The sequence below is a fragment of the Protomyctophum bolini genome (genome assembly GCF_963924005.1).
Source record: "Protomyctophum bolini genome assembly, chromosome: 2".
NCBI classification, from domain to species: domain Eukaryota; kingdom Metazoa; phylum Chordata; class Actinopteri; order Myctophiformes; family Myctophidae; genus Protomyctophum; species Protomyctophum bolini.
This window is the reverse complement of record NC_137863.1, coordinates 852,497-863,552: the sequence shown is the minus strand read 5'-3', so window position 1 is coordinate 863,552 and position 11,056 is coordinate 852,497. Positions and strand designations below refer to the sequence as shown.

The following is an 11,056-nucleotide window of genomic DNA, read 5'->3' as shown; positions in this document are numbered from 1 at the left end:
GCCAATAGAAGTCTATGTAGGAGAGCCTCCATTGGACTGAAGCCAATAGAAGTCCATGTAGGAGAGCCTCCATTGGACTGAAGCCAATAGAAGTCCATGTAGGAGAGCCTCCATTGGACTGAAGCCAATATAAGTCTATGTAGGAGAGCCTCCATTGGACTGAAGCCAATATAAGTCCATGTAGGAGAGCCTCCATTGGACTGAAGCCAATAGAAGTCTATGTAGGAGAGCCTCCATTGGACTGAAGCCAATAGAAGTCTATGTAGGAGAGCCTCCATTGGACTGAAGCCAATAGAAGTCCATGTAGGAGAGCCTCCATTGGACTGAAGCCCCATTAAGTGAGCAGAGTTGTCGGAACTCTGTGGTACTTTGGGTTTAGTGAAATACAATGTTCACTCCTACTCCTACGTTACAGTGACATAGTGTTATCTGTAATAATAATAATAATAATAATAATAATGATGTAGTGACATAGTGTTATCTGTCATCTTGCTCAACAAATCGTGGGGCGTTCATTCTTCCGTGCGGAGCCTAGATATGAACACACAGAGCTACTTGTTGCTTCAACAACAGGTGTAAACACGCACGCACACACGCACGCAGAGGAAGGCCCCTTTTTCTGTTCCGTTGAACCACTTCAGAGCGTTTCCACTGGAAATGAATCGCTTCAGAAACTAGAACGAAAAAAAAACTAGAACGTCAATCAAAGCACCAAAGGGTTCGACAGAGGGGGGTGTGGGGGGGGTAACCACCACCAGAGTGGGGGGAGGGGGGAGGGGGTTCCACTGAGACTCAGCGTGGTTACGACATGGCCCTCCTGGAGCCCACGTGGATGAGCGTGTTGGCTCCTCCCCCTCTGTGCGAGGCGGCGCCCGGCGTCCTGGCCGCCGCGGGGGGCGGGGCGGGGGGGCAGGGCTCGTTGGGGCAGCCGTACTGCAGCAGGACGTTCACGCACTCCTGGCTGCCCGCCTGGCGGGCCAACGCCAACGCCGTCTGGCCCTGGGCGTCACGGAACCGCACCTCACAGCCATACTGGAGAGGAGAGGAGGGGAGGAGGGGGGAGGGGAGTGGAGGAGAGGAGAGGAGAGGAGAGGAGAGGAGAGGAGAGGAGAGGAGAGGAGAGGAGAGGAGAGGAGAGGAGAGGAGAGGAGAGGAGAGGAGAGGAGAGGAGAGGAGAGGAGAGGAGAGGAGAGGAGAGGAGAGGAGAGGAGAGGAGAATATGCACAAATAAGAATCATGGGCAGAGTTGTCGGTAGCCGGATTTGAACGCACAACCTTGTGGTCTAAAGGTGAGAGCTATCAGGACACATGTTACGACACAATTAGTCTAGGGGTAATTAAGTGTAACATTGAATGGACCGAAAGGACACCAGCTTCAAAATGCGAACATTTATTTTATATAAGGATGAATTGAATAGGGAAAATGACGAATGGGTTACAGAATACAGATCAAACCAAAAGAAAACCTAACAAACAGACACAAAATAATACGACAACTAAAGATCAAACTAATTCCTTTCCAAAGGGAATAAATGAAGGAATAACTAAACAAAATCCACAGTTCGTGTGGCGGCTGGGAGAGAGAGGGTTCCGGCCTGTCTCCCCGTTGTCTTCCAGGAACAGACTGACTCATATAGGAGGTGAGTAGGAGAGCCATGATCAGGAGCACTCCCACTCCAGACCGACAGCCAGTCAGGGCCGATCACTCCCTGACAGACGGGCCAGCCTCATATAGGTGTCAATCATCAATCAGTCCACCTGCGGAGTATTAGGGAAACACACACACACAGGCAACCACTCCCCCCACCCTAGTACTGTGTAGTCGAGAACAATATGAGAACTTCTGATAGATATTCATATATCCTCCCAACCATACACTATAATGATATAATGATCCCCGATCATCACAACACAGTCAGTTGTTTCATTGTAAACAGTAACATCATTCAGTGTTTGTGTGTGTTCGATGTTCATGTGTTCACGTACAAACTTCTCTTCGACCGGGATTTCAGATAACATGGTCCATAGATTTGTGTGTAGAACGTTTCACGCAGCTTGGTCAAAAGTCCAGGCAGAAAATCAGGTATAAGCATTTTTCTAACTGCTCAAAATGGCAGGAAAATCTGAGGGGCGGAGCTTACTTGTCAAAGTGACAGATGTGTTCCCCATGAGTCATTAACTCATTTACTGCCACCATTTATTGAGAAATTAGGACCTAATTCACGCCAGCATTTTTTTTAATTTGAGCTCTTATTTTGAAAAGCCACATTTTGCCTCAACCGGAAGTGGTCTTATCCCTGCCAGCTTTACGTTGCCAAGACAACCTTTGTTTACATGATCGGATCATGCCGGTACACTATAGCCCTCCACAACGTCGGCTCGTGCCGTCAAAGAAACGCTGTTTTGACCAAAAATGCCATCTGGGACAAGGAATAGGAGATACAGGCGATTGAAAGAAATGGATAGAATGGATTCTTATGGCGACGACGATCTAAGATGAACGATACAGTGCTGTGCTAACAACACAGCTAGCTAACCGGCTAACGTAAGTAGCATTATGGCTCGATCGATCAAATGCACTATAAAAGCGCAATTGCCGAAGGGCTACGGCAATGGCGGCAAGTGTTAATATCAAAATTAGGCTTCAATTGCCGAAGACCTTCGGCAATCGCGGGAAGGGGGTTAAGGGTGGAAACAAGTGCCGTGAATTTTGGCCAAACGAAGCATGAGTTATTATTTTTTTTTTAATATATTTTTTATCCCACGATTTTGTAACCCATTTTTCACCCCTGTGTCAATCATCTAATGTGATCCTGGGCTCTACACACCCTCCACCAACCTGGGGAGAGCAACGGACTTAACTCATGCTTCCTTCATGCCTGAGTGTCCAAGTTGCTCCTTTACACCTGACAGGGGGGAGTTTCCCTGGTTGGACGTAGCACGTGGAAGGAACACGCTATTCCAACCAGTTCCTTTCCCCTCCATCAGGCGCCCCGGCTGGCCAGGGGGAGGCAGTTTAGAGACCAGGATTACTGCATGTTTTTGTGAGGGTACCTACCCTAGTGGACACGGGGAGAACATGCAAACTCCACACAGAAAGGCCCTTTCGCCAACCCCGCCTTCGGGTATGGGCACTGATGACGCGGAGGAGGAAACACGCCGCGAGCACCCACAGCGCCCCGAGCGGGAATCGAACCCAGGACCTTCTTGCTGTGAGGCGACAGCACTACCAACTGTGCCACCGTGCCCCGGCATGAGTTATTATGACTGTTCAAAGGTTTCATTAAAAAAAAAAATAATTGTAAAGTGACATGAAGTTAAACTTACCCATATAAGGAGTTGTGTCATGACCACGTCCCCCTGCTGGCAGGAAGCGTGCAGTGCGGACGCGGGCAGCCTGTAGGCCAGGTGGTGGTGGTGATGAAGAAGATGAGGAGGGGGAGGGGGGGGGAGGAGGGGGGGGGCTGCGCGGCGACCACAGCGAGGACAGCGCCAGGCGTTCGGCGCCGCTGGGCGGCGTCTGGAGGTCGTCCTTGGAGGCGTGGGCGAGCAGCAGCAGGAGGCGGGGCAGGTTGCTCTCCATGACGGCCAATAGGAGGCGGCCCGGCATGGTGCTGGTGATGTCATCGTGGTGGGCGGAGCCTGCGGGAGGCGGCAGCGGCGCCACGAAGAGCCTCAGCTCGTACTTGGCCCGGATCCACGACTCACGCTGCTCTCTGATTGGTCGAAAACGACAACGATAAATACATGAATAAAATAAAATGACTCACGCTGGTCTCTGATTGGTCGAAAGGACAACGATAAACACATGAATAAAATAAAATGACTCACGCTGGTCTCTGATTGGTCGAAACGACAACGATAAATACATGAATAAAATAAAATGACTCACGCTGGTCTCTGATTGGTCGAAAAGACAACAATAAATACATGAATAAAATAAAATGACTCACGCTGGTCTCTGATTGGTCGAAACGACAACGATAAACACATGAATAAAATAAATGACTCACGCTGGTCTCTGATTGGTCGAAAAGACAACAATAAATACGTGAATAAAATAAAATGACGACTCGACTCACCAGTGTTGTTTTCGTCGACTAAAACGAAGACGAAAAATGTTCGTCGACTACCTTTTTTCACTGACTAAAACTAAATAAAAACTAAATAAAAATGAATCTACGATGACTAAAACTAAGACTAAATATACTGACAATTTCGTCAACAAATAAAAACTAGACTAAAATGTTAGGAAGGGGACTAGTGGACAAGAGATTGGTCACAGAGACAAAAAATACATACATAAATTAATAAAATAAAATGGGAAGAAAAAATAGTTATAGCTGCATTCACCGGGTCTTACTGCGTGGCTTGAGGGAGGGGCTTGTGGTCTTACCGCGTGGCGTGGGGGAGGGGCTTGTGGTGGTGGTTAGGGTCTTACCGAGTGGCGTGGGGGAGGGGCTTGTGGTGGCCCATGGTGCGCCCCTCCCAGATAGAGTTGACCGTGTGGTTGCCGATGGCGCCGAGGACGGCCAGCGTCTGGCGGGGCAGGTGGTCCAGGTCCAGGGATCGGACCCGGGACAGAGGAGGGCCCGCCAGGTTCCTGTGGATCCCTGAACACTCGATGCAGATCAGAGCCCCCAGGTTCAGACTGGCCCAGGTGGGGTCTGGAGAGAGAGAGAGAGAGAGAGAGAGAGAGAGAGAGAGAGAGAGAGAGAGAGAGAGAGAGAGAGAGAGAGAGAGAGACAGAGACAGAGAGAGACAGAGAGACAGAGAGACAGAGAGACAGAGAGAGAGACATCAGGTTTAGGCTGGAAATGATAATGCGAGAAAAAAAAATGTATGATTATAAGGTTCACTTCTGTGGATTCTAACCCCCTCAAGGACCACAGGTGGTCCCCGGACCACATGGAACCCCCTCAAGGACTACAACCCCCTCAAGGACCACAGGTGGTCCCCGGACCACATGGAACCCCCTCAAGGACTACAACCCCCTCAAGGACCACTGGTGGTCCCCGGACCACCTGGAACCCCCTCAAGGACCACTGGTGGTCCCAGAACCCCCTCAAGGACCACAGGTGTATAGGAGAGAGGCTGTGAAGAAGGATGTAAGGCAGCGTGTGACTCACTGGGTGCTTCACAGTCCACACAGAAGTTGTTCCCCTCGGCGTTACGGATGGCTTGTAGAGCTGCCGCTTCAGTCTGGCTGTTCCTGCAGGCCTGAACCACGCACGCACACACGCACCCAGGCACGCACACAAACACGCACGCACGCATGCACGCACACACACACACACACACACACACACACACACACACACACACGCACACACACACACACACAAGTTTTACGAGGTAGTGAAAATAGCAGATCAACAAGCTCACAACGTGGTGTGAAACGACATGACAGAAAAAATGCTTGTGTGTTGTCGTCGCGTTGTATAGCCTATACTATGTTTTGTTCAAAATGTTATAAAATATGATTATTTTGGGGGGGCCTGAAAAGGTTGAAAACCATTGGTATAAATAAATAATAAAGAGTGCACAGTGTGCATGCGTGCGGTCCGTGTGTGCGTGTGTGCGTGCGCTCAAGTGTGAAGAGGTTCTGTGAGGACAGCTTTCACCGTTTCCCAAGCAACAGTTCCACTGTCTACACACAGACTGTATATATTGTTAGTAGACCACTGTTGGTAAACCACACCACATATTATGTATATATAATATATTATTATATGTTGCATGTGTGTTATACATTATATGTATTGTACCATTATTATTATTATTGTTGTTATTGTTGCTACTGTCGTTATTGTTGTTTACAGTTGTTATTAGTGTACATATGAGTGTGTACACGCCGGGACAACACTCCACACGTCCCAAACTCTTCTCCCTTCTGGCTCCAAAACTGTGGAATGCACTTCCCATTGCAGTCAGAACTGCAGCATCACTCCCAATCTTCCGCCGTAGTCTGAAAACCCACCTTTTCAGACTCCATCATGGCCCATAGCACTTACCCCACCCCCTTAGATAGCAATTCTGTAGACTTAGATAGCATTTGATACAGACTTATAGCATGTTATGTAGACAGCATAAGTGCATTGTATGTGCTATTATCATAGCACGTCATAGTACATATGTATAGCATAGTAGTATAGATGTATAGCTTATATGTATAGTTTCATTATAGATATTCCACTGTTACTTTCTTAGCTTACGCATGTTTCATGATAAATGTTTTTATGTGATGTATTCCCATGCTTTTTGTTCTTGCTTAATGTAAGTCGCTCTGGATTAAGAGCGTCTGCTAAATGCCTAAATTGTAAATTGTAAATTGTGTGTAGATGAATGTACATACATAAGGACAGCATGAATGTATGTATGCCAGCTCAGTGGCCTTGTGGTTAGAGTGTCCGCCCTGAGACTGGGAGGTCGGGGTTCGATCCCCGGCCGGGTCATACCAAAGACTCTAAATAATGGGACCCAGTGCCTCCCTGCTTGACACTCAGCATCAAGGGTTGGATTGGGGGTGGGAAGCGAGGACGCTGGCGTCGACTGTTCGCCGCTTCACCTCCCAATGTATGAATGAATGAACCATTGTAAAGCGCTTTGAGCACTTGGAAAAGCGCTATAAAAATGCAATTCATGTATGCACTGTGTAAGCAGGCACGGTCTGCTACACGTGCACAAATGGACTCCAGGGGTGGGGCCCGACAAGCCTATGGCTTCTCCCCAACCCTTTTTCGGAACGGACAGGACACGAGCTACGGACACTATAGAAAAAAAATGACAAAAAAGAAGAAAAAAAAGTGAAAAATGATGGAAACTGTGTGCAGTGTATGAATGTACTGTATGTCCTCCTTCCGAAAATAAACTGAACTGAACTGTAGGAAGATGCTACTGTTTTTTCATTCTTTCTTTCTTTCTTTCTGCAAGAATAAATCAATACATACGCTGCCCTCATTATTATTATAATATGCTGCCCTTATTAATATTATTATTATTATAATACACTGTCCGGGGAAAACAAAAAATACACTTTCAATGTGACGGTGGTCGGTGGTACACATAATAACCAGTTAAAGGTCCCGGCACACTGGCTGTGTTTCTCCACCTTTACAGTTTCTTTAATATTATTGTATTGGTATAAAAACGTCAACTGCCTTAATTCCGTCTGTTAGAAAAGTGCTGTATTTGAAGGCTCTGTAGTAAAAGATACTGGTTCTGTTCAGAATTTGCGGTCTCCCGGTCTTTCCACACAACTAATAGAAAATGCTCGATAAGAAACGGACTCGATGAGCCTGATCGATGAGGTGCTCCTTATCAATAACACAATTAACCCATTCTGACCTGAGATCAGATTTAAAAAAATGTCAGTCGTTCTTCGATTTTTCAAAAATAGCAGACCTACAAGCTCATAGCGCGCCACTCGGTGGCGCGCTATGAGCTTGTAGATCTGCTATTTTTAAATAGCTAAATGCATGTCCCAGTGATTCCGCGAATAAACAATTCAATGCAATCAAAACAAAATCCATTAATTAGAAAAGATTCCCTTGTCCCCCATATATGTGGACTAGGTTGGTGCCTCCCCCTGGCCAGCCGGGGCGCCTGATGGAGGGGAAAGGAACTGGTTGGAATAACGTGTTCCTTCCACGCGCTACGTCCAACCAGGGAAACTCCCCCCTGTCAGGTGTAAAGGAGCAACTTGGACACTCAGGCATGAAGGAAGCATGAGTTCAAGTCCGTTGCTCTCCCCTTGTCCCCCATATATGGGGACTAGGTTGGTCTCCCCTTGTCCCCCATATATGGGGACTAGGTTGCTCTCCCCTTGTCCCCCATATATGGGGACTAGGTTGGTCTCCCCTTGTCCCCCATATATGGGGACTAGGTTGGTCTCCCCTTGTCCCCCATATAATGTGGACTAGGTTGGTCTCCCCTTGTCCCCCATATATGGGGACTAGGTTGGTCTCCCCTTGTCCCCCATATATGGGGACTAGGTTGGTCTCCCCTTGTCCCCCATATATGGGGACTAGGTTGGTGGAGGGTGTGTAGAGCCCAGGATCACATTAGATGATTGACACAGGGGTGAAAAATGGGTTACAAAATCGTGGGATAAAAATATATATATAAAAAAATTAATAATAATCTTTTAAGTAGTGCTGAACCGTGGTCTTGGAGCTCTATAACAGAGCTGACAGAGCTGTCAGACCTCACCTTGGCTTTGGAGCTCTCACAGAGCTGTCAGACCTCACCTTGGCTTTGGAGCTCTCACAGAGCTGCAGGCTGGCCAGGATCTCCCTCTCGATGGCGTGGACCCAGGAGTCTCTCTCCTCCACGCTGAGGGCCTCGAAGTGCCACGTCTGGCCTGAGCTGGACACGACCAGGAAGTCAAAGGCATCCTCGTCTAGACGGGGGGGAACAGAACCAGAACAGATCACAGAACCAGACAAATGAAGGCTATACAGAACCCACAGAACCAGACAAATGAAGACTATACAGAACTCACAGAACCAGACAAATGAAGGCTATACAGAACTCACAGAACCAGACAAATGAAGACTATACAGAACTCACAGAACCAGACAGATGAAGGCTACAGAACACACAGAACCAGATAAATGAAGGCTACAGAACACACAGAACCAGACAAATGAAGGATACAGAACCCACAGAACCAGACAAATGAAGGATACAGAACTCACAGAACCAGACAAATGAAGGCTACAGAACACACAGAACCAGACAAATGAAGGATACAGAACTCACAGAACCAGACAAATGAAGGCTATACAGAACTCACAGAACCAGACAAACGAAGGCTATACAGAACTCACAGAACCAGACAGCTGAAGGCTATACAGAACTCACAGAACCAGACAAATGAAGGCTATACAGAACTCACAGAACCAGACAAATGAAGGCTATACAGAACTCACAGAACCAGACAAATGAAGACTATACAGAACTCACAGAACCAGACAAATGAAGGCTACACAGAACTCACAGAACCAGACAAATGAAGATTATACAGAACTCACAGAACCAGACAAATGAAGACTACAGAACCCACAGAACCAGACAGCTGAAGGCTATACAGAACTCACAGAACCAGACAAATTAAGGCAACAGAACCCACAGAACCAGACAAATGAAGGCTATACAGAACTCACAGAACCAGACAAATGAAGGCTATACAGAACCCACAGAACCAGACAAATGAAGCCTATACAGAACTCACAGAACCAGACAAATGAAGGCTATACAGAACTCACAGAACCAGACAAATGAAGGCTATACAGAACTCACAGAACCAGACAAATGAAGGCTATACAGAACTCACAGAACCAGACAAATGAAGGCTATACAGAACTCACATAACCAGACAAATGAAGACTACATCAGAACCAGACAAATGAAGACTATACAGAACTCACAGAACCAGACAAATGAAGACTATACAGAACTCACAGAACCAGACAAATGAAGACTACTACCAACACGTGGATTTTTGCAAAACACATTTTTGAAACAAAATGTCTCAAATCATCCAATTGCCATCCAAAGGCGTAAGAATAAATGGCAACCTTTTCACATTGGCTTATTATAGCGCCACCAGGAGGCCACAACCTGCCCTGCCCCGAGGGTCACTTTATCTAGTTAATTATGAATTAATAATCGTTGACTAATGAGGAACACAGAAAACGGTACGGGCCGAGCCTCCGTCTGTGTGGTTCTGTGAGCTGTGACGCATTTTTGTCCCATTTCTGAGCCAATAATTTGATGACCGGTGGAGTCTCAAAGAGTCTCCTAATGACCTATTGACCTATTGACCGGTCATCCAGTTATATTGGCTCAGAAATGCAACAAAAACTAATAAATCTAACCCTAACCCTTTAACCGTTAACCATATACTCCTTTAACCTTTGCTTTGATCAAATCTCTGACACCATTAGGGTTTATGCAGATGCTTCTGAACATGTTTTTCTATCTCTTAGTGTGACCAATTCAGACAGCGTTTAATCTATTGTTATACTGACAACTTCAACTGTCTGTCTGTCTGTGTGTCTGTGTGTCTGTGTGTCTGTCTGTCTGTGTGTCTGTCTGTGTGTGTGTCTGTCAGTCACATTGTGTTTCATTACCTGTCTTGTTCCTTAAGCTGCCCAAGCTTTTTAGTGTCCACATTTTGCGCTTGGCTATACAGGAGAGAGAGAGAGAGAGAGAGAGGGGGGGGGGGGGGGGGGGGGGGGGGAAGGGGAGGTGTAATTGGATCTGCTTCCCTTATTTAAAAAACATACTTTAGCACCACATGCAAATGTATCACACAATATTAGGAACCACTTTTACTATGATAGGACAATACCGGGTACTGGATAAGCCAAAAACGTATCGATATCGGGTACTCGGTAAGCCCAAAGCTTATTGATACCGGGTACGATATATGAAACTCTACCATCGATCGTAGCGTCTCCTTTCTGGTTCAGACTCTTCTTTCTTCGCGTCTTCTTCCTGTACGTCGTCGTCGGAGAGACGGACGCCGCGTCCCTATTGGACGAGGAGTTGGACACGCCCTCGAAGGCGGAGTCTGGTGACACAGGGGACAAAGTATTACGGTTCAACGCTGCAATAATGTGTGTATCGCTCAAATGTTCCACGAGGCCAATCCACCGGCCGGCCACTAGGGGCCAGCAAATGTCTAGATGATTTTCCTCTGTTCTGTTCTAGTGTGTGACATGACATGACAATGACCGCATTGTGTAGAACCAGCGCCTACTTTTTTTATTATTACTTTTGGGGGTAAATATACACATTATCAATAGAATTCAGTAAAACACGGCTAGGGCGGAATTCTCCTTTAACCCATTCGGGGCGGGAAACCCTTTTGGTGTTAGCATTATGTTATGCTTTAAGCTATTGAAAAATAGCAGATCTACAAGCTCTGCAAGCTTGTAGGGTCTGCTATTCTTTTGAAAAAAAGAAAATGAACGACTGACATATGTAGAAACATAGCCTTTTCAGAAAACTGTCAGGACGTAGAAGACATTTTGCAGAATCTGATCTG

At 46.7% G+C, this 11,056-nt stretch overlaps 1 protein-coding gene across 1 annotated transcript in view; it reads right to left on the bottom strand.

Moving 5' to 3' along the window:
- Window positions 1–801: 801 nt before the first annotated feature.
- LOC308326001 (uncharacterized protein) overlaps window positions 802–11,056 on the bottom strand; it is a gene marked incomplete at both ends in the record, with an annotated part of 57,527 nt that continues 47,272 nt past the window's right edge. The window contains 8 exons of the mRNA XM_080778808.1: window positions 802–1,032; window positions 3,328–3,397; window positions 3,480–3,716; window positions 4,442–4,667; window positions 5,130–5,220; window positions 8,250–8,401; window positions 10,137–10,190; window positions 10,448–10,579. Coding sequence (XP_080634934.1) covers window positions 802–1,032; window positions 3,328–3,397; window positions 3,480–3,716; window positions 4,442–4,667; window positions 5,130–5,220; window positions 8,250–8,401; window positions 10,137–10,190; window positions 10,448–10,579 — 1,193 coding nt within the window. The remainder of the gene's footprint in view (window positions 1,033–3,327; window positions 3,398–3,479; window positions 3,717–4,441; window positions 4,668–5,129; window positions 5,221–8,249; window positions 8,402–10,136; window positions 10,191–10,447; window positions 10,580–11,056) is intronic.